The following is a 24,481-nucleotide window of genomic DNA, read 5'->3' as shown; positions in this document are numbered from 1 at the left end:
TTATTGAAGGCATTGAAAACAATTTCGTGAATGAAATGTTAATTTACAATTTAATTGAATTATGAGAGAATCTGACACCATACTTGTGAGCATCAATTCTAACAACACATATAACGGAATGTAGGTCATGGAATTAAAAAACTGAAATAAGAAAATTATATCGGACCTAGCAGGAACTAATCAGAACACTTAACATAAACAAGTAATCAAACACAATTCAACATATGGAACTCATTAACAAATATGATTGACTAAAGCGTCTATCACCATGGGTGATCAATATTTAGCATTTAAAAACAAACATTAAGTGTTTCATAAATCACCCTGGGTATTAAGGTATAATATTTATACAACTATGAATAAGGTATGATTTTGTCATTCAGTCAGCCAAAGAATTCCCCATGTGCTTCCGTATTTCTACGGACATTTTGGTCCCCATGTCCCGATTCCTAGTCATTTGAACATTAGCATGCTTTTAGCTAACGAACATTGTTAAAATTTTACGTCTAAAATAAAATGTTTTGACAAATGGAAGTCATGTGTAACAAATCACCATACTCTCTTGCAAGGTATATATCAGAGATGGAGGACTGTGTTCTTCATCGTTGATGACACGTATGGCCAAAGGCATATTCCATGATACTATTGAAAGTATATACATGTAAACAATATCATATGTTAGATTATGGCGTTTTATTGGCAGCCATTATTTTGGAAAACATTAACAGGGAAAAGGTATAGAGTTTAACTGCAAGAATAACAGAAATAAGGAGGTAAAGGAAAGGATTAAACCAGAGGGAAAAACGTGTGGGAACACACTGTTTCAACATCACAATAATAGAATATCAAACACTCGATGTCATTATCAGCTAAAAGTAAATTGAAAATACAATTTACCGAATCTTCCATTTTTATTCAGTAAGAGCGGGGAATAATATTGCCAAAGATTGACAGCAACATGATAGTGCTTATTTTCATTAAAATGTGGGAGAACTCTACAGGAAGACATCTAGGAGAACTCTACAGGAAGACATCGGGCATGACTTTAAGAGTTTGATCGCAGAGCTGATTAGTTTATAAGAGTTGGGATTTTATGGAATTATGGAACATCAACACATGCATTCTGGGCCGGCTTACACTCTCTGTCTAGCTCTCCAAACCCCTAAAATTTATGCCAAATTTCGGTGTTGATGCATTTTGAGAGTGTCCACATGGTATGGCCTTGCCCATGAAACTTTACTTTTCTTTGCATGCGAAACATAAATGAAATCAAATTAAAAAATTGACAATAACCCATTGTTCAGTTGTTTGCCTAGTTCGTCTTTTCTATAGATCGGTGAACTTAATGAACTAGAAAATTATTTAGCGCATCAAAAGAGATTGTGATTTTGGATGACCAAACCGAGTGAGAAGAGGGTGGCGTTTGCTGTTTAATGTGTGATTGGTTTGGGAATATTTGTCAATAAAAATACCTTTCTCTGGTGAAGATAATGGCTTTTCAGTGTAAATTTCCTTTATTTAAACATTATCAACCACCAAGAGATCTTTAAAATACATCGCTGCAAAGGTCTCAATACATATTGTGTATTCCAGCAAAAACATTGTATTACATATGTTCTTTTTTAGTATATTCGAATGCTAATTTTCATATACAATAAAGCAAAATCCTTTTTTGTCAAACCTAGTCGTATTTGTTTTGTATAACTAAAACCGTCAATATTGAGCTCAAGTTTTTAACATTGTTCAATTCGTAAAACATTCCTGCTACACATGTAATAGTTAAAAATCTGCTCATGTTTGACCAAAACTCTGAGTGCCCATTTTGGGAACTTTAAGTTCACTATAAACCTTGAAAACTAACTTCTTAATGAACTGTGTCTAAGCTTTTCATGCACTAAGTACTCCTTTCGCTTGGTTCCCTTGCTATCCTTGATTGCGTTCTGAATAAATGGGATAACCAGATGATTGAGGGTTGAAGCTTTAATTATGTTACATAATTATATTTGCAACAGAGTTTAATTGGTTAATTAACATGAGAAAAGATAAGGACCAATAGATCTAACACAGGCATGAATTAAATCCGTCTTCAACTTTTCAAATAATGTTACCCCATTATTTCATTTGACGTAATTACGTTGATAAGAGAAAGCATGTCTGCTTTAATCATGATGCTTTAATTATGTTACATAATTATATTTGCAACAGAGTTTAATTGGTTAATTAACCTAACAAAAGACAATGACCAATAAATCTAGCACAGGCATGATTTGCATCCCTCTTCAACTTTTCAAATAATGTTATCTCATTTTTGCATCCCTCTTCAACTTTTCAAATAATGTTATCTCATTTTTTCATTTGACGTAATTACGTTGATAAGAGAAATAAGGTCTGCGTTTGACTAATTGAAACGATACAACTAACACTTCCGAAAGTTCTTGAGTAGGACACGGCTAGCACTTAATTTTCTTCTCACTCATGGATATTGCTGTGATGGTAGACTGACACGTTTTATGTTAGCCAGCACTGCCTACACTGAAACCAAATTAAAATATACAACTAAAGTACAAATTTCAATTGAGAAAACGTATTTAACTTATCTAATTGGTACTTATTTCTTGAAGTGTTGACAGCAACAGGCATTTTAGCCATTGTCATTGATCAAATATTGTTGCATGCAGTATGTTGTGAATTGTTTTAGGGGAACAAAATAAACATATGACTTATCAAAAGCTGTTCATGGCAATAATTTTGGGACAGATTTATGGGCATTCATTTTGGGTCAGATTTCTGGGCAATAACCAATATTTTCAAGCGATATAGCAAGGTTTCATTCAGCAATTATGCTCCCGAGTTTCTTCGTGTTCGTCTAATAGTGGCCAATCTCCTAAATTCTCTAGTGAAAAATAGAACCACGCCTGACCCTATTTTATTAATGGGTTTGAGATCTATCTAGGTGCAAGATATCAAAAGAGAGGGATATAATTGATATTGTGGTGTGGTTCTCTTACTTGTACAGAAAATAATCTGCGAATCTTTGCAACCTAATTATCACAGATATAGAGAGAAGGATTGACCTTGGAACAATTACTATTCCGCAATAATATAAATTATTTTAAGGAAGAAACTTCATTCAGTTTAACCTGGGACAATTAATGCACTTCTAAGGTTAATCCATGGGTTAAAATTGATGCCTCCATGTCAGACTGTTCATTTATTATGAATAACGACTTCTTCCGAAACAAAATTTAGCTTCTTTTTATGATGCTAATGTGTGGCATAATTTTGTAACAAGCTGATAATGGCTACTGCCTTATAATGTTGTCGAAGATCAAAATAAATCATGTTTCTACTATGGACATAATATTTAATTTGCCAAGGCAAGGAAGATTGGTGGGATTATATTTAAAAGGTTTAAAATTAAATATCTCTCTCTGATTTGTAGAAGGTATCTTAAATATACAAGACTTTTAAAATGTCAAAACAAATAATGTAAATTTGACATAAAGACAATTGATTCTTCAATTGGTATCCGATCGCCAATCACCGTCTCAGTCTTTCTATAGGTACCCTTCAATCACTGGCTATTCAAATGTTAATGAGAAATCTACCACCTTGGTAGAGTTACACCTGACGTGCGACCTGAGTTGCGATGGTGATTTGTAGCTGTCCAACCCTCAACCTCTCTACCAAGAAGCTTCAACGTAGGCAAGAACAAGAGGAGATTAACGGCTGTGGAGAATTTAAAATTGTGTGAGTAGCATTGTGAACGTTTGGATATATATATATATATATATATATATATATATATATATATATATATATATATATATATATATATATATATATATATATATATATATATATATTCTATGTTTATTCAAGGTTTGCTTATAACTGAGACAATCGTTATTAAAACTAATTTCTAATATGTTAACATTATAACCCATACAAATATTATTAAAACTAATGTCATGTATGTTGAAATCGTCAGTAAAATATGACTGTATTTTTATTTTAACAAGAACTAATACATAATCTACCTTTATGTTGGATGTATGTGCAATCTTCATGGATAGAATATGGAATTAACATATTTCCAACTGCATATGGATTTAAAACCCATTTAGCTATAACAGAACACTCGTGTTTCCAAGGTCTTGTATAAGTGATGGCAACGTTAAATATTGTTAAATGAGGTATTTTTCAAAATAAACCAAAATGTAATTATGTTAAGTACAATTCCAACGGCAACTGCGTATCATTCTGCTAATATTATTTTAAGGTCAGATGAATGACAACAATGCACATCAGCTTTGAAAGGGAGAAAGATAAAATGTAACGGTTTTCACAATTTACAATTGCCCTATCGGATCCAGTTATTCGTTTCGCATCTTCAACAACATTACCTGTCAAAATTTTGTAATATTTAAAGAACAAAATAATAAAAGTCAGATTGTAAACCCAGTAAATCACATACATATTTGACAAAAACAATGTGATGTATCTCCTAATACAAGGAAATTATCCATGTGATCAAATAACGTGAAGCAGAGCCATTATGGTTAAATCTGGTGTACTTATTATGTAATTGTTTTCTTGACAATGTTACAAGCAAGACGTTTCCTCGTTTGTACGTACTCACATATACGTTGAGTTTGTATGATGACATGTCTATTTCAGAAGATGGAACTACTGCTAAGTATGGAGATGGCAGATGCAACCATGGTTTCCACTGGCACCCTTACAAATCTATTCAACATATTAATGTTTGTCGGTGGAGATAAATCACTACATCAACCACCTCATTGCTCAATAACAGTCTACCTCACTTAATTTGTTGTGCAGCCATCGATGTCATCTTACAGTTACAACAAATGGTAACATGCAAAGAGAAATGTGTCGAATACAAATCTACAGGATCAAGCAACCATCCATCTGGTGAGTGGAGGGTAGAGAACTAGACTGCAGCTAACATTTATCAATCATCCTCATCAAAACTTTCTTAATTTAAGTTAGGTTCTCAAACAGTCTCGCACTACAGGGGGATATACATTGGACCTTTAACAACAGCATCATCACTATGTACATTTATATTCAAATTACGTAGAGGACCCTTTTATGCATATGGTAACAATTTCTACCTAATCGGAATCGCATTTTGATTGTTTATGGTTGAAAGATCACAAGATCAGATTAGCTTCAATTATTCCCAGTTGCTACGTTAATGGTATTTAATTCAAAACGCGCAGATTTCCATGAGAGGATAAGCAGACACTTTTTTCCTGTGAAGAATGACTTCTTTATGGCTTTCAAACAGTTGTATTCCATTGAAATAGCTGATATTATTTGAAGTCTTATATAGAGAAGCAGTCACAAATACTTATTATGAAAATATGGTCAAAGGCAATATAATTTGAAGGACATATAACAATGCATGCAGATAATAAAGTTATGGCAAGGATGTTGTATGCAGCGTACTGCAAGTTTTATTTTCCTGCCAGAAACATTGCTAGAGTTTCAAACAATATAGATATGCTTCATCAGAAGTGCAGTTTGTGTTGATTCCAGAACTAACTAAAGCCCTACAATGATGCCCTCCCGCCACGGTTGCATTTGACCTTAATACAGAAGCGAATAATTCTGTAATTTTTGCAAATGGCTATTGTTGGAGATAGTTGCATCCAAATGGCAATGATGGTTCGAAGGTAGAGAAGCAAATGGTTAGCAAATGGCCATATTGTATTCATGAACGATACCATTTTCTATAGGACCAACTTGAATTTAGGATGAATATGTTTATAACAATCCATGGTATTTCCTACAGGAAATTTAGAAGGAGCAGCTATAATAATATAATGCTAATCATTATGGACAGTCGACGGACAATTGGCCACTGAATAAGCTCCTCCGTTCTATGACCGTTGAAACTAAAACCCTGCGTGGTCACTAGAACAAGAAAAATTAAGCATTGTCTCCTTAGCAGTTATTATCGTGATTGATCAAGATTTAAAATATAACCATACCCGTCCAAGTGAATGAGTACTCAGACAGCAGAGTCAAATATAATAGCCTAAATTCAAAAATTAAGTGCAATGATTGGAGCATAACAGCATATTGACTTGACACGGGTTTACTCATTGCGGGTAGTAATCTCCAAGATCTATTAAGCTTGATGGCTGTGCTATGGCATCAGATAAACTGAGATAATGCAAATAGTGTACCGTGAACAGAACGCTGCTCTCATTTCAGTATTCTTTGCAGGCACTAATGCAGAGATCTTTCCTTATTAAATTTACTCGAACATTAACTTTTGACATTTAATGTTAAAAAGCATATCTACGGGTATTTTTCTTTCATGCTATTTGCTATCCATTTAGAATATATGGTCATAGAGCTTACTCTAGAGTAAATCTTACTGTGCATAAACTATTCTATTTTACCTTTTGGTCCCAAAATGAATACGCCTTTTCATTGCCCTACATGTTCTCTATAAACTTTAATCTAAGATCAATAAGGAAAACTGTCCAAAGCCCATATGTCACAGTGACTCTGATTTTGATTTCATAGTTAGTGTGCGTATTGCAATTGTAAGTCATCCACACGGGTTTTTTTCCAAGTCTGAGATGAGGACCTAATGTTATTGTGCAGAACACATTGTTCTTCATTTAGTCTAAGAAACGTTTACTTTTGACCTTTTAGGCTCCAAAATGGACATGCTTTGTCCCCACTACATACAACAACTGTTTTTGTTTCAGTCGCACTCACCTATCAATTTCACTTTTGTCCACCCAAATTGATATGTCTTCCTTCCACCTCCAATGCAAACGGATTTGTTTCGCTTTTGCGACAAATACTGATATGCACAGTAAATACAAAACTTGGTAAAAGCTGAAGGCGAAGAACTGAAATTATTGTTTACAAACGAAATAGAGAAATGAGGATAGTTGGATCGATAAATGTTCAGACTGACACCATATCATATGCTTCACTTTTGGCAGCCTTATACAAACATATAATAATTAATGGAGCTTGTAGTTTTGTTCATGGTGTGTAGTACTCTCCAAAATGAATATTGCCATCACGATGTATGACATTGTATGTACAACACTGTCGAGAGAAATGGTTCTAAATACAAATTCCCAGGAGCGTGATTAGACGGTATCATAATTTGACTTTGCCTCGAGTGATTTTTACCATCCAACATGGATGCAATTGTCATGCCTCATAACTGTATTTATGCACATGTAACCATGGAAGAAACATGACTATATGCAACAAGTATCTTACATATTTAAGTATGTTAAAATAACTTTTTCAACCAGCCAATACAGCAAATTCAATGTAATTTCGTATTAGATTTACAATCAATGTGAATTCTGTTCTTTACACCTCTTTACATACATATTACTTTTAAAGCATATTTTTGACCCTTGCTAGCAAAGGTATGACCTAACTTAGATAAGGTAAAACACTTACCATTTTCCCACCAGGGTGGATCTCATTAAAACCCGCTGCATAGTCAAAAATCTGTTTAATGATATCCGTTGGCACCAGCGCTGTTTATGAACAAAATGTAATGTCCAAGTATTTCTTACCGAACAAATATCATTCATGTAAATAGATTCATTTTGTGCTTCAAAAACGTTTATTTCCTCATTCCTGACTTATATGTCTAAGTCAAAAAGATTATGAAACTTGTGAAAATATATTTATGACATTTATATATGTTTACAAAATGAGATTGCCCAATACAATGGTCCTTGTCGAGTTATTTTTACTTAAATCCGTCAATAGTCAGTTGTGGGTTATGTCTTGTGTACCTGGTTTTATTTGGATTAAAAGCCTCTGTTCTCCGAACCGGATGGATATTTCAGAAACATTCATAGCATACCGGGACCTATAACCTTGCCTCGCTCGAACTATTCAGCGATGAGTAAAAGGAAGTCTCTTCTTAGCGATGAAATCAGATTGTGCAATTAGACGACTGAACTGTTGAAGCGAAACCGCAGACAGAGCATGGTAATCGCTTCTTCAATTACAACGGGAAGCATATCCTCCATGATAAATGTTTCAGCTCACCGGTGTACAAAGGTTCGAATCTAGAGTTGAGCCATGTCAATGCGAGCAAAGCATGTATGGACCAACCTTGGTTAGCAAGTCTGAGAATCATTGCTCATGGATAAAGTCAAGACTCTCTGATGACTGAGTGTATAAAAAATCAAGGACCAATATCCTTTAACAGCTATTGGTTCTAGTTTCTTACTTTCAAGGACAGAACGAAAGAAGTTAGCAAGCTTGGAAATGGATGCTGATAGTGGTGTGATATTATTTTCAATATAACAGTCACAAAACGACCATTTAAAATCCTATAATTCTAAAGTACGGGATTGTTTATCTGATTAGATAATATCAAGAGTTAAAAGCTGGATGCTTTTCCAGTGCAATGCCTGCATGGACTTCAATTTGGCCGACAGGAGTGCAATATTATCGACCACAGTTGTTTCAGAAGATTTTTGGTCACAAGGATTTCCTTGAATACATTTGGTTTCGAGTAAAGCAGATCGGGCACCTATGATTTCTCCAATCAGAGAAGGCTATGAGGATTATTTATTTTCTGTTCCACTCATTTCCGCGATTAATTTCTAAATTGGAAATGATTGAGAGGGTATGGTTTAGACCCAGCTTCTATCCCATACAACTGAAACGGCAACGAGAGACATGCATTCGTATCAGAGAATGGGGAGACAAAGTTGGACAGGTTCTTGTTCCACCTTGTCGCATACAATTATAATATCAGTCGACCTCACGGGTTTTACACTCGATGGAAGATGGATGGAGAGATCATTATGTGTGCAGAGGATGAGCCCTCTTTCAATAGATAATCGGCCTGCACACTGAGCTTACCCGGATTGAATCGTACCGAAAAGTTTTGTTTTAATATTGGGAACACCAAGCAAGGTAATCCCTTACAAACACATATGCCTGTAATTACTTCATTCCCACTTTTTCTGAAGGTAATTTGTCACCACTTAATTGTTCTACATAAAGAGGTTCATACGAAGTGTTCTTCCTTCTTGGGTCTCTTGCCACTGTCCCTCTCGATGCCCTGTAGCAAATTCCTCCACTCCAATTGACACGCTTTCATCGGGGCAGATTGTAACCAGTGGTTGCAGGTCTTCCAAAGGAATTCCCGGTAGGCTATTATCTGTTCTGCCAATGAACCAGGAAGTGTCTGATTCCTGATGAGATCTCTATCTCCTGCTCTAAAGGATACTTACTATCTGCGTGACAGCTCCGGTAATTAAAGTAATTCCGCAGCCTGACTCGGATAATGAAGGTCGCGGGTTAGAACTGGGGCTGAGTCATATCAAAGACTTATAAAAACGGCATTAGCTTGGCGCTCAGCATTAGGAGATCAATGTTAGGACTGGTCGGACTGGTGTGATAATATGAGGACTGGATGGGACATGAAGCTACGTGTTTCCGGGATGATGTCCCAGTGCTTGACATCACCAAAATTCCACACTGCAGATATCGTAGCGATATCACTAAAAGTATTAAACGGAAGCTAAAACTCTAAATCACACACATACGCCATCTGCATAGGTGACAAGATAGGCGGTAAAGATTTATGCGATATGCTGCCGAATCGATGTGGTCGAGGATCTTTTGGGGAAATGTTACCTCCGATGCTACGATAATGACGTCGATGCATTTTGGGAGGAAGGTGGACAAGATATATATGGTTGAGGAACTCTAAAGAGCAATGAATGAAATGGTGGGAAGGAAAATAAGCTGATTTGTCTTTATCTACTATCCATCCTTAACTTCAAGTGAGACTGACGAGATCATGAATTTCGACAAACAGAACCAAATTTACAAAGCATTTCTGTAGGATGTAGTCTAGGTACGCTGACATTACAGGTGACAATGTTTTGCAGGAAAGGTAGATGACGAACACAATGTTTGGCAAAGAAAGCACACGGGATAAGGCTGAGGCGGAAAGAATATAATGATCCCTTATAGGTGAGACGCGACTGCGATTAAGCCTGGTTTCTGATTTCCTCTAAACGTCCCTCAAGTAAAGTTGGGACCCTATAGGGAGTGAGAGATGCTACTTCTTGCAATGTGGGCGATGCAGAGTACAAAGGAGCACCTTTTCATATTACATCTAGCATAGAGAAGGCCTTACCAATGGAGTGACGGACCTCCCTATTAATGACTTTTGATGATGCAATTAACTGCATCCCAAGCGTGATCGTTACCTTAACTCCCTGCCAAGCGGTACCCCACGAAAGCGGCCAAATTCAATAGAGAGGAAATAACATGCACAATCCGTTGAATCTTGAATGTGGCGTTGAAAATATGTATATCCCCGTTGTAATACACAAGAAACGACATAATTTACAACGGTAAAATCTGTGTCAATGCCTGGCACCTCCGAGTCGTTATTATCTGTTATGTACTGGTAGCGAGAAAATGTGACCGGGAGTTGACTTGGCAAAAAACCTTGTTATTATCAGGAATGCTGATTGATTCTAATCAGCGACTGACTAGTTCCACAATCATCAAATACAGGGTTAAAATTCTGAAGAACAGATATACGCATCTTCATCATCATCATCCGAATCCTTGACTCTCTAAGATGTAATTGTAATGGAGGATGGAGGATATTCCATAGAGGTTAGAATATAAGGGAGGGTGTAAACATAAAATGTCGTAATCACTAGATTTGGATCAAACATTTGTTCTTGTACATGAGCTATTGGTTGTTTTAAGACTAGTGGATCATACGTTTTCTGTCCATAAAGAGCACATCGAGACTCAAAGTTACTATATGTGCGAATATGCGAACATATGAATAAGAACAGCTTCACTCTGTTACTATGTAGCTCCAATATGGCGTTACTAATGTAAAGACATGCATTACGAGCGGTAAAGAATTCACACATAATTCAACAATAAGAGGAATATACAAATGTAAAAGGCACCACATGTTTTAATTGACTTTCTGTACCGCAAATAATGACTGTTGCGTGGATAACTAAATATATAAATCCACGGATACTTTGAGTCAAGGTTACAGTTTGCAGAGAAAGTTAAAACTGATGATATCCTGGATAAGGGAAACAATTTAGCCTAGGAACAGGAGGTAATCTGCAAGAGATACTAGTATAGACTAACACACTTTTTGAATATATAGGACAGCTGGATTCAGCAGCTAGAAGTAATACTTAATATTAGCGTGAGTGGTAATTGTATTTAATGGAGAAATCTTTTCATTTATTTTATTCACGCATGCATACTTATATATATATATATATATATATATATATATATATATATATATATATATGTTGCAGGTTGTAGATCTTAGTCATGATTCCTCACTAGTTGTTTTATGCTAGATTTCTATTTATAATAAAAACGGGTCCTGAAATTGAACATACTGTTCAAGTATTATTTATGCATGTCCTAGGTATAATGGTTTTACATATACAGAGACGGACTCATCTATGTAATATCTATCCAACTAAAATATCACATTAATTAACCAAGCATTATCTGTTATTTTACATGTAATTATGCCTCTGTTTTAAAAGTTTCGGACTACAAGACTGTAGAACTATATATACACAAAAACGATATTTTGAAATGAGAACTTTTCTACTTGTAAATAATTTTAGCAATTTCGGAGTTCAATATGTATCATACAAACGAAGTATTAGATCTACTTTAATACTAAAACATGTAACAACAGAATTGCAATCATACATTTCTCATCACTAGACAGAAAATAGGCCGAAGTGTGCCCAGCTTATTTCTGAAAACATGGAATTTAGATGGATATTTAACTTTCCATTTGCTACCTTTATTTAATATTAACTCACTACTAACATTTATAAATGTATCATCCGAACCTCTGAAGGGCATATGTCAAGAAGTTCCTTATAACTGTCTGAAGGACCATATTCCTAGGTAGCTTCAAGTACAACACATACTGTGAAACACATTGCTGCACAAACTAGCATTTTCCCGTTTAAAAACGTTTGCTTGAAATCAATTATTTCAACGTTCGATGACCGAAGAATATTGTCAATCAATGAGTTATGATCCTAATTCAATGATATCCTTATGTATATTTTATTTGCATCATTTGCTGGCTTATCTTGATGACTGTGTGTTACGTATATTTGTACTTTGCAATTGACCTTGTCCAAAATCACGTTCATTCTGTACATGACTTGGGTTATTAATTTTCGTAAACAGTATGATATATTTTTCTGTAAGTGTCGTCTACACATTCAGATCTTATTCATATAAACATGCTTATCTTAGAGTCTGGGATATTGTAATTCCCCTGTCGTGACAATCTGGTCTACCTGATATTTACCACATTATTTATTATAACTTTAGTAGCTATTTTAGTAGCAATCTGCCATCTACCTGAAAGGTAACTGCAAAGGCAGTTGGCCAAAAATCTGGGTTAGTTTGATGTCTTCTCATATTTAAAAGGTTGTATAACTGTAACTGTAGCCATATTAAAATGCCAATCAGTATCTTGTAAGCAGAGTGGATGCCAGGATGCTTTACATGCAATCTAATAATATTCTGCTGATTGTTTTTACAATACTTCATATAAAGACTTTTCTTTCTTCTTTTCCAGCATCGTCAGTCATACTGATTAATCAGTATAATGTGTGCCAAATTGAGCGGCAAAGAAGTTTCGTTTAAATTTGGTACAATTCTATGGAACAGCTACTTAGGACAGGTAGCTAAAGTCCACTAGTCCCCCAAATGTAATTTATTATCATCTGCAAAAATGTATCATACATTCTTTATAGGATTCTTCTGGTTAAATCATACCTGTATGGTTTTTTAAAAGTCTTTAAATATTTTCTTCTATTTTTAGCTAAGAGTAGACACATTTAATAATCAGCAACGTAAGTCAATATGCAAGATTGCTGACAAATACTACTGTAGTTTTAGAGAAGTTATTTCAATGTTTTATATTGTCTTTAATGCCGGGTTGATGGTGGAGTAATATCATTTGTATTATGTTTAATATCTTTTTGTATGTCATATTTTTTGTGAAGATTTTTCTAATAATAGCAATAACAGACAAATTTGGACAATTTCTACTCATCGTTTTGTGAGAAGTCATTTAATCTTTATTTTATTAACTGTGTCAGCATTTAATAGCCGATTGGTATCATTTGTACGGAATTAATATATCCTTACGCCAGAATAATATGCGCCATATCTGGTTGAAAATGGTTCATTGATTGTTAAGAATAAACTGAAATTGCTGGAAAGGCCACGCCATGTCCCCGCTTGATATCGGGTTAGCTGGCGGTTAATGAACTTTACAAATCATTCAAACTTAACGTACTTATTTTTTAGTAATTCAGTATAAATCTTGCTAAAATGTACACATTTTTCATTGAGGAATATCATTTATGCAACCCGTGATTCACCATCTAGTACAGGAATCTTGGATAGATAATTGTATAAGCCAGATAATGTAAGTATACAGATAGTAAAATTTCAAACACGTGTTAGAATCAGTTGTCAAGGAAACGCACAAGTTTACTAAACCAAGCCTATCTAACATATTCCAGATACAAGCCAACGTTACACCTTGCAAGTCTGTCGACAGCAGCAAAGCTTTTGACTTTTCTGATGTAATTTATATCATGGTCCACAGCTAAATTGCCAGATTTATTACCAAACACTTAAACATATATTTGGATATTTGTTTATTCCTCCTCACCTGTTGCAGACTCCTTCTGTAGCTGCCGTCTAAACTCGTACATATCAGCAAGGCTTTGCACTGCCAATGCTTGGTTGATGAGAGGAACCAGCTGCCCTTTAACATTCTCAGGTAACTGGGCAGAACAAAATATTTTGAGAAGGAATTAATAATGTATATCGAATTTGCCTTTGGATACTTTTGCATAGATACGAATATGCCCTATAATGTGTATTGTAAAAAGGGGTGTATTTAGAAACTAAATTATATTTTACAAAATATGCAGTCCTTCTTTTTAATTCAATGGGAAATATTGTGCTGGAATTTACTCCCTTGCATTCTTACTAGTATTGTTTACACAAAACCCTATCTGATAATCATTTGTCACAGCTTGCACGGCTATTTTCCTTCATCCTTGATCTCAACGAGTTGCAATCGTACATGCGAAATTGTCACCAGACCACTATTGTGACTTTAGATGTTAATGATTGCTATTTACAAACAGTATTGCTTGTAATCGTAACATATTTACCAGTCAGAGACAAGTTATAATGTTATATCTTGTTTAATGAAATACATATTGTTAAAACTTGATTTCGTTTGCAGTCGTGCTACACCGTACATTAATAATTGGAATTTACATATTACAGAATGAATTGTAATAAAAGGCAAACCAAGGTACGGTACAAATCATATATTTTAAAAATGAAAACCAAAAGTACAGTTACATTCTCAAACTGTATATCAAGATAAGAAACGAATCAAAAATGAACATATTCCGAATTTTTTTTTAAAAATTGTTACTGGAGACAAGAAAAATATTAATCTATCCCAAAATGATCCATGAGTAAGCCATGTTTCGTAGGAATAAACAAGGACGCAAAATTCATGAACAAACAGTAGCGAAGTATCAACTTACATTCTTTAACTTGTGCATCCAAGAAGAGGTATCCGGCCTGTAAACCTCCACCATACAACAAGAGTATAAATGAATAAAATGGCTCAACATTTTATACCAATCTTTACAATAGTTGCTAAATTTGGATTCTCTCTGTGCCATTCCAAAATCAATCAATCTGCAACTTAGCTTCCCATGCTGTACAATGATATTTCTTGCTGAAATAAAGATAGTTAATGTTTTCAAAATTAATGCCATAACTTGCTTTTGATATAAAATAAATATCATACAAACTATTTTCCCTTAATATTGTTGAGTATGTATTTAATGGACAATATGTTTATTCCAATTTCTAATTTCGGTCTTTATTTCTTAGCCAAATATTAACTTTACCACCATCATATCTGACTCTCCTGTCCCTATCCTCTGCTCTTGCAAAGATTGTATGCCACATTATGTATCTGATAAAATAGACTGCATATTTAAATTCTCATCAAATAGTTTCCAGTTTGCATTTGTATAATGAACAACAATACATAGGGTACTTAAATAATACCAAAGTTGGTCTTTAATAATAGATGCAGTTTTTAAGACTGTATCTCTTATTGTCTTAATTTTTCTCAGAATAAAATACAAATATAAGGAATCACGATACTCTCAAGAATGACATTACATCTATTTTTATTATCGGGAGTCAATTTGTACAAAATTTGCAGAATCGATTAAAACTTCTAAATTCTCGCATTTCCAAAATCTGTTATCGGATATAACGTAGTTTTATACTTTTGTGTATATAGTTAATTGAAAATAGTAACGATAACTACTAAAATCTAGAGTTCCTTGATTATTTACGAAATTGAATTAGTTTCAATAAAAATATAACCTCTATATATAGCATACCACTTAGATCTCGGTGTATCCATCCTTCGTTATGAACTTTCAATATCATTTCAAACAAGTCAGGGCCAATCTGCAAAGCAATCTGTCTAGAGCACTTTGAAAATTCTTTCTGCTCTTTTATGGTTTTAATAAATTCATGTAGTGTGATTCCTGAAAATAGAAATAATAGCATGTTACTTAAAGACTGTGCAACAGTTTAACTTATTTAAGAATTATGGATCCATTATAGTGAATATTCGTATTTTATTTCTTACCTCTCATCTTAAAGCCTAATGCACATTCCTAAAATCAGTGAACATGAAAACGAAAAAGAAGGAACATAACTGTGGCATCAACATAAATACAAACTTCCGGCATAAGCAAACTTAAGTATAAAAGATATCTCATCAACTATTCTTAAACTTTAACATCTCGGTAGAATATTTTCTTAGTTCTAACTTTCTTTGGGACAATATTGACCCTACACTAATTTTAAAATCGGTCTTCTTTAACAGCTAAATTAAGTGAACGCTACATTTAGCAATCCGGTCATTATACAAAAAGATAATGGCATACACGAAGACAAAACGAGGCAAATAAGAATAGCTTGCAATATGTAGTATTATTTCAACAAGAGAAAGGTTCAAATATTCGATAAGAAGCATCTCAGTCCTTAAACACATGAAACTGGAATTACTGAGAGTCCTGAAAATAAGTTTTGCATGCACAGCGGTTTCGATTCTCTCAAATTAGATCATGCAGTATTTCTGTGTTTACGCGCAAGTAAGTATTTTTCATGTAATATATACAATGCGCAAAAATAAATAGTAGATTCAAGGGTAGGTGAATGAAAGATATAGTATGTGAGGCGATCTAATTTTGTACAAATCGATAATTTCAAGGATTTTTTTTATTGACCTTCCTTTTTTTCTGAATACTTCAAATGATCATATTTGCCAATTATGGGTCAAATATAGCGGGTAAGCATAGATGGCAACTTACAGTGTTTGGAAAATGTATCATTAAGAAAAAAACTAAATGTTTTAAATGCATCGCTATAAGGTCTTAGGAAATGTACAGCATAATGGTGACCATATTGGGTGCAAAACAGACTCCAAGCTGCGGGAATCATTTAGTTCAAATAATGCATACCTAAATATTTTGTCTAATATCTTTTGAAATGATCACAAACTTGTTCCCATTTAAAGATCAACACTGGAGACGATGTTCATGCTTCTTGAACATGTGCAAATCAAACTAGTCATTGATGATGTAAAATCTACTCCAAACGAATTTGGGAAATTGCGAAGAAATCAGATAGCTAACAGATACTTACTACATTAATTCTTCCGACTTAGAGTTTGGGATACTGGACGTCATTCCAGTGTGCGCATATGGATGGAATTATTAATATAAGTAAAACTGATACATGTTGCATATCATATAGGCGATTCTGATGGTCACAAGAGGACAATGGGCAATTTCATATTATCATTGTTGGGTTTTTTTTAGACGAAAGGCATACGAATTTCAGTGATGTTATTACACTCTTTGCAGCTAGGAGTCTTAATAGTAAAGTTAATTTAATATATTTGGTGAAACTAAATAAACTAAATAAATATTTTTAAATACCGAAGCTTGACTTTGCAATGGATCAAGGCGACATCTGAAACTGACTTGGATGCGGTAAAAAAAAAAATATGAAGATGGGAATGGATGTGGAGTGGGAGAGAGAATAGCAATTTTTAATTTTATCACTTTCATATGCTGCACAAATTTAAAAAGGAATGCAAAACTCTTCATCATAACCTACGGTTGACTAGTTGATGAGGGTGAAAAACAAATAGCAGATATCTGCGTTAAATCCCCAAATCATATCCACACACCTAAACAAAGATGTTACCAATTACCACTCTATATTACTGCATTTGTAATCAGATTAATACTGATAATAATTTGGATGGAAATATATACGTCGGGTGCTGATTATATTTTGTAACTTACTATATACGCGCTAGAGAATGCATCCGTACAATACACGGCCAATAAAATACACATTATGTCATACGTATTCACAGCATTTGATATTACCCTATTTTATCGTTATTTGTTATCTTTTCATTTCAGTACTTAATTTGTGTAAAGGTATTAATACAGTTTCTGAATGTCTGCAAAATTCATGCAATATTCGTTAAGCATGAATGTTATGTAAGATACTTAATCATTTATCTGCATATTACATTAAAATCAACAATCTTTCCATTGCCAACTTACCAGCGACAAACTCCATGAATATATGGCGTTCAGTTTTAGTTGGCACGAAAGCATAAAGCGCTGGAGAGATCGCTCTGTCTTGCAGAGCCTCCATAGCCTTTAACTCATCCTCTCTGAATTTCGAACTCTTTATCTGAATTGCAAATGATATTTTCAAAGATTTTAATATACGCATAAGTAACTTATATGTGAAATGCATCATCTACGGGCCTATATGATGCATAAATACAAATATTTTAACGGTATACAGTGAATTTTTATCCATAGCATATATACATACATATACATTATTGCAATGTTCTTCGGACTAGTAAAATTTCTTCTTTGGTCGCTTTGTCTCTAGTGTTTTGTATTCCTTTTTTGTTTCTTTTTTTGTGGGGGGGGGGGACGTGTTCGCTTCTTCTTTGTTTGGTTTAAATTACATTAGGTCTAGATGTGTGAAAGAATGGGAAGTGAAACTAATTCCTGTTTTGTAATTCTTCTCTGCCAATTTTTAACTGATTTTTAATTTCCTGACGCTTGTGTTTATTTTTGGTGAATATTTTCTCCTCCATTTAGTGATGAGAATAGTAGACTAAAGAAGCAATAAAAATCTTCAACATGAGCCATTACTCATTATTATTGCATTGCTGCATTTACCATTCCTGTGCGAGGCTAATGGCATAACGGGAGGCTATGAAAATAGACTTGCTTAGTTCTGCATAAGGGAAGTGGGTCACGTCACTGCATATAGAAGAATGGCCTAAAAAGATGTAGGAATGATGCCTTCGTTCTGTTGCATATCAAATAGGCGAGGAAGGATATTTCTCCGTCACATGTAATATGGAAATGTACCCTTTTACATTGTCCTTCAAATTAGTCAAATCTACATTTGTGCTAAATATACAATAAGTAAACGGTGGTGTGGTGTGTTGGGTTCGGCTGGGCTGGCAAATAAAATTATTATTATTTATATAATTTTCATACGGTTCGAAGTAAAGTTGCAGGACTCAGAATGATTGACTAATTATACGGCTTGAACAAGACATGGCTGAGTGGCAAATGAACAAGGCGAACGTGTTATAACATGCACTTGTAGCTGAATGGCGTAATGTTCAGAGACTTGACAAGTGTTGTCTATGAAGTGCAATGTCTCGTAAATTCTCACAACGCACATAAAGCGAATAAAGCTATCCATGCATATATTGACATTAAACAATGTCAGCCAATAATTGCAATTGGTGCCGAGATAAACAATATGAATTAGGTCGGCACATAATACATAGGCTAGGATGTTTCCAGTTACAGCCTTCCATCAACAGAATGCATATAATATATGGGAATAGACTTCCAGTATCTGCAACATGAGGTCAACAACACACCCTATTTCCTGAAACAACTAGAGTTTCACGGCTCCTGACTATCTCTTACAAGATTTTTCTTGAATATTCAATAGAGTTTTCGCTGTGCCTTGCCTCAGATGTCCCCTCTCAATCACAACGTTGGTGGCCTTTTACTTCCACCAACGGACTAATTTAATTTTGTGATTTCCTCTGCAATATATATATATGTAAACAATAATTGTTTCACCACAACCAAATACCACATCTTGAATGCAACGTGGCTGAATAGCAAATGCACAAAAAAAACCGTTTCCATGCATGCATGTGCACAGAACGTGGTTAAAGTGCAAGACATTTGCACTTGTTATTTATGGTGTGACTCATAACAGCCATTAGACGATAATACATTCTAGGTGCCCGCTAATAGCTGCAACTAGTATATGTGTGAATTATACATGCACCAAATGCTACTAAAACAGTAAGAAATAATTAATTTTATCAAAGAGCTGTATGTCCACGAGTGCATCATTGATTGGGAAATAATCACAAAGTAAAAATGTTACGTGACATGATAATAGACTGAAATATTTTAGCTGCTATCTCTTTGCCTGACACTTGTGTCCAACCAATGATGAATATCTCCTCGTACAATTTGTAGCTCGATGTGTCGATTACAAAGAAACCAAGAAAAATAAAACATGAATCCACCCTGTCCACATTCTTTTATTTGTTATCACTTTTAGTTGCAGCAACAATGAGTAACATCAACAAAGGGATAGAAAAAGAAAATCAAGCTACAATAGCAGTACATGAGTATCACATAAATACCCCCACACCCATTACATTATAGCATTACATTATATACTATTATTCCGTTGTTGTGGTTAACACCCCAGAGGAACGTTAATGTCCTAGATATAAACCATGAATGTAAACCTGCTTGTTGCTGATGTAGGATAATAGGATACAATGATGCACATTAGTTGGATACTTGCCAATTTGACGGCTGGCACAGCTGGACATAATTCATCAACGCCTGCACCATGGAACGCATTGAAGCTTTCATTCAGGGATATAATGATACGCAATCTAATAGGCGAAATTATCCACTTTGAAACCGTTACAGCTGGTATGTCAAAGAACCTTTGTGAAGGATAAAAGGACTGTTTGGCCTCCTATTTTCCTTGATTCAGCCAAAGAGAACCGTATATTTTAATTAGAAAAAGGAGCTTATCTTCGTCGCCGAAAAAAACAGATGCAACCAAAACTGGAAATTTCAATTCAAAGAATCAGGAGCTGTCGAGTGTACTGCTCCATAGCCATGGCAAATTACATAAAGTATATCATAACCAAAATGAACCAACAATAAAATAATCCATGCATTTACTCGCCCTCGCCAATCTAACTGAAAAAAGTAAGATTGCTTTAAAAGTAACGTTTAGAAAGAAAGGGGCACTTAAGCATACATACGTAATGTACAAGGAGTGCATACAAGGCTCCATGTCGGCAGTATATAATGAGAAAAACATATCTAGGTATTTTTGGAGTACTTCGCAAGTGACAGTCTTGTGCCTACATCAATAGGGAAGCACATAGGGGCTTTAGAATATTAGAGAAGGCTGTCATAGCGCCTTTAATGGTGGATACTGAGCATGTTTATCTCTTAAAGACAGAGAATAAATTATGACATTATTAATACTTGTGATATGGAATACAGAACATTATTCAATTGGCATAACCATTTGAGTTGATTGCCTATTGACCTAGAAATGAATACGACAAGCTTGCTCAAACAAAACTCTTTGCTATCTGGTCATCTGATATAAGCTAATGGTAAAGTTGAGAACATTTGGATTAGTGTGTAGCAGGGACTATATTTCATGTGTCCATTTCACGTGTCTGATCATGTATATTCAGTGGCAATTCCCTGGGATCGACTACCAACAGGACATAATATCCTGATTCTGTATTGAATATGAGAGATACTTTTAAAGGCTAGAACGTGATATATTAAAGATGATTCCATATCAGACTGAATTAACCCTCAAACGATGTCATCTGTTCTAGGGCTGAAAATACAGAAAATACATGTGTTTGTTCAGCCTTATATAGAAATGGTCTGCAGTTGATGTGAAAACATTCTGTAGCTGACAAACCTTTGTAGTGATGAAAAAGTGGATGGATGATCTGCCCTACTCAGCTATAAAGAAATTCAAGATATAAAAATCGTCCTTTTAACTTTATATGTGTTGAAGCGATTACTTCACTTCATCATGTATTACCAAAGCTTCGAATTCGCTGCTGTGGTGGAGATATTGCATCTCAGATTGACTCCGTTTACCTCTAGAACAAATTAGACACTATTGGAAATCCGTTAGTGAAAACCCTTCTTCAATATGACTGTCTATTAAGGGGATGTGGTGACAGCACGACGGATGATGTGTTAGTCATGTTGTTTGTTTGATTCTCACTAAATAGGTTCCACAAGTCTGTTAGCGAAACTCACAAGGTGTATGAGTCATGCACTTGAGAAAGACATACATACTATCTTCTACATGGACAAAAGGATGCATACATTCAGTCTGAATCTCCATGTTTTCCTTGCAGAACGATGTGACACCATAAGAAGTCTTCAGATATAAACTATGTGTCCGATTGTAACCAGAGCATCAGCTTATTATTTTTTTACTAACAAGGCAGTATCAGAAATCTGATTCAGGTGACAATCCGTATATCAAAATGACTTTCCAGTTAGTATTAATAACAATAACAAAATTTGCAAGCTGACTCATATGGTGACCATATTGTATATCATATGCGCACAATTTATATTATGATACGTTTTTGGTGAAAGTCTAGTTTCAATATGCCAGCCATATGGGATATGTAGCACTAGTATACCATTCCATTTGGGGCTATAGGACAATTACTCCCTGTCATTTATCCTTGAACATTCACCCCCAGTTCAGTCACCCATTGGTCAACTACCATTATTCTTTTGATGAAAACCCTATGTAGATATCACTTTCTATATAATACGTAAGACCGGCACCATTTTTATTTTGAACCAACCATCTCCTTGTGAGATAAATGCATACAAATTTTGCCTGTGCAACTGCAACAGCTAGCATAAATTTTGTAAACAAACATGTTTACACTATGACAGGTGACTTGGGTGTATCGTTTGCTAATGGCACAATCAAGTCTATAGAAGCTCACCCTATCCAATATGGTGGGACAATGTCGTGTCTTCTCCGAGCCAATCTGGTGTGGCCACACTGGTTACAGTGCTAATGTCTGTAACTTTTTAGTCAAAACTGGTCAATGGTAACAATTTCTGGACTAAAGGAGATATTCGCAAATCTCACTGTCCTACGTCGTATCCTAGCAATTGCGTTAGAAACATCGTAAACCTCAAAGTTGATAAGTAGTTGATGAGGAGAAACAATCAAAAATGATATTTAGATTAGTCTATATAGGGCCCCTCCAGGGCATTGGCTGCTCGATCGTTTCAATAATAAACATGAGTTAGTCTGTTCAAATGGATCCTAGAAATATATATTCTACTGTGGCAAAATATGTTACTAGACTGTTGGAGATACTAATGAATAAATAACCTGTGACTTCCTTGCTGGTGAAAATAGCACCATGAGTTTTCGTGCCTATTCCACAACAACCATTACAACCAACACTACCAACATGTCCAGTAACAGGGTTCTACTGATGCAAACCCGATAAAACCAGAGAAAGCTATTAGCGTTACATCTCTACTAAACCATGTTAAATATATGTTTAACCATATTCCATCTTTAACAGGAATGTGGAAATATATATTGTTTTCTCATATTAGCAAGCTCTGAATATAATGGATCACATTTAGTTCATTGAAGATTAAATTCATAATCCGATTTTGAATGCGTAAATTTCAGGCTAACAGGCATTCTGTTATCTTATAAAGTAGACCTGCTGGCCAGAAAACTTTCTCACGAAGACTTAAAGGCTCAAATGGTAGGTCTGGTGGTCAACGAAGTAAATGGGTATCAATGTTGATGATACGTTTTCGAGATACATGAAAGAAGTTATCATAAAACCTCTGTCTTCATTAAAATACCAATGATATTTTTTTCTCATTGGTGCATATATGTCCGGCCATCTCAGGATTTCCTAATTGCCAGCAAAACGTTTAGTCATCAATCTATATATCATAAAACTGAGCCTACAGATATGAAGGTATTCCTGAGTATTATCTGGACGATCTAAATCTGACTTGGCGGATAAAGTTGCAGCACGATGTTATCCCATCCAACGGCAGCTACAGATGCCGTGACCAAAAGGTTATGTTGTTGCGTTTGGGGCTTTTTATTCTGTTAGTAGAACTAATACACCCGCTCTAAGCATACAACTCATGCATGCAATGCTTCCAACTAGGAAAAGCTTAGAAATATGCACTATGCAAACAGTTGAGTTGTGAAGTGCGAAGGAAACAAACTTATGGTTTCCATGCATTAGTTCTTCTCCGCTAGTTGTGTGGGCTTCCACTACCTTTCTTTTCTCTCGCGTGGATTTTTTCTCTAGTACTGCTGTCAGGATACATGTCTCATATGCATACAGGAATATGGACATGACAAGGGAGCTCATAAGCTTGATCTTGGACCAAGACGCCATGTTACGGTCCTTCCAATTGCGCTTCAGCCTAGCCATAGGAGACAGCACCTAGGTACTTTAAGTCTGTCGATTTTCCGAACTCCTGTCAAGTCATTCTTATTTCAGTTTGGATTCTTATTGGGTTCTTTGTCATGTGCTACGGATTGCAGGTCTTGTTCATTTCCTACTAAGCCATGTGGTTCTGATCAAATCTCCTGTACAATCATCGCTGAGGACTACGCTAGTGCGCTAGTGGCATTGTAATATAGGTTATATACGATGCTGATTAGCTTTACGTTTATGTTGTATATCTACATGGTAGTCCACGAGGCTGCATGCATTACCATGTGAAAAACATTTGTAAAGTCAATGAAGTCAAGGTCAAGTCGATGCTGCAAACGATTTTTCCAGATCATTTTAAGTTGTAAGATCTGTTATATTGTGTACGTCCGGTTCTGAAACCAGCCTGTTCTTCAGCTATGATGAAATCTTGTTGGAATTTCTGTCTAATTAGAATGATCTTAACATAACCACCTTGATAACTGATGATGCTGATCAGTCAATATTTCTGGCACAGCTACAAGTTCCTTTTTGGAGGAAGACTAATGATCATCACCATATATGCCTCACCCCACCCCCGCCCCGAGCAAAATGTTTGAACTTAAGACAAGTAACAAATACGTCTACAACCTTTTATTAATGGACATTCAT

The 24,481-nt window shown here is 35.1% G+C and overlaps 1 protein-coding gene across 1 annotated transcript in view; it reads right to left on the bottom strand.

Moving 5' to 3' along the window:
- Positions 1-1,041: 1,041 nt before the first annotated feature.
- The window catches only part of LOC149786997 (uncharacterized), a 61,445-nt gene continuing 38,005 nt past the window's right edge, over positions 1,042-24,481 (bottom strand). The window contains exons 7-12 of the mRNA XM_089976014.1: positions 17,805-17,937; positions 15,552-15,701; positions 14,673-14,869; positions 13,775-13,889; positions 7,477-7,556; positions 1,042-2,532 (exon numbers count right to left, since the gene is read on the bottom strand). Of these exons, the coding sequence (XP_089832140.1) occupies positions 2,509-2,532; positions 7,477-7,556; positions 13,775-13,889; positions 14,673-14,869; positions 15,552-15,701; positions 17,805-17,937 (699 nt within the window). The 3' untranslated portion in view covers positions 1,042-2,508. The remainder of the gene's footprint in view (positions 2,533-7,476; positions 7,557-13,774; positions 13,890-14,672; positions 14,870-15,551; positions 15,702-17,804; positions 17,938-24,481) is intronic.

The sequence above is a fragment of the Sinohyriopsis cumingii genome, chromosome 12 (genome assembly GCF_028554795.1).
Source record: "Sinohyriopsis cumingii isolate HCF-2022 chromosome 12, ASM2855479v2, whole genome shotgun sequence".
NCBI lineage: Eukaryota > Metazoa > Mollusca > Bivalvia > Unionida > Unionidae > Sinohyriopsis > Sinohyriopsis cumingii.
The sequence above is the reverse complement of the archived record's forward strand: the minus strand, read 5'-3'. Positions and strand labels throughout refer to the sequence as shown.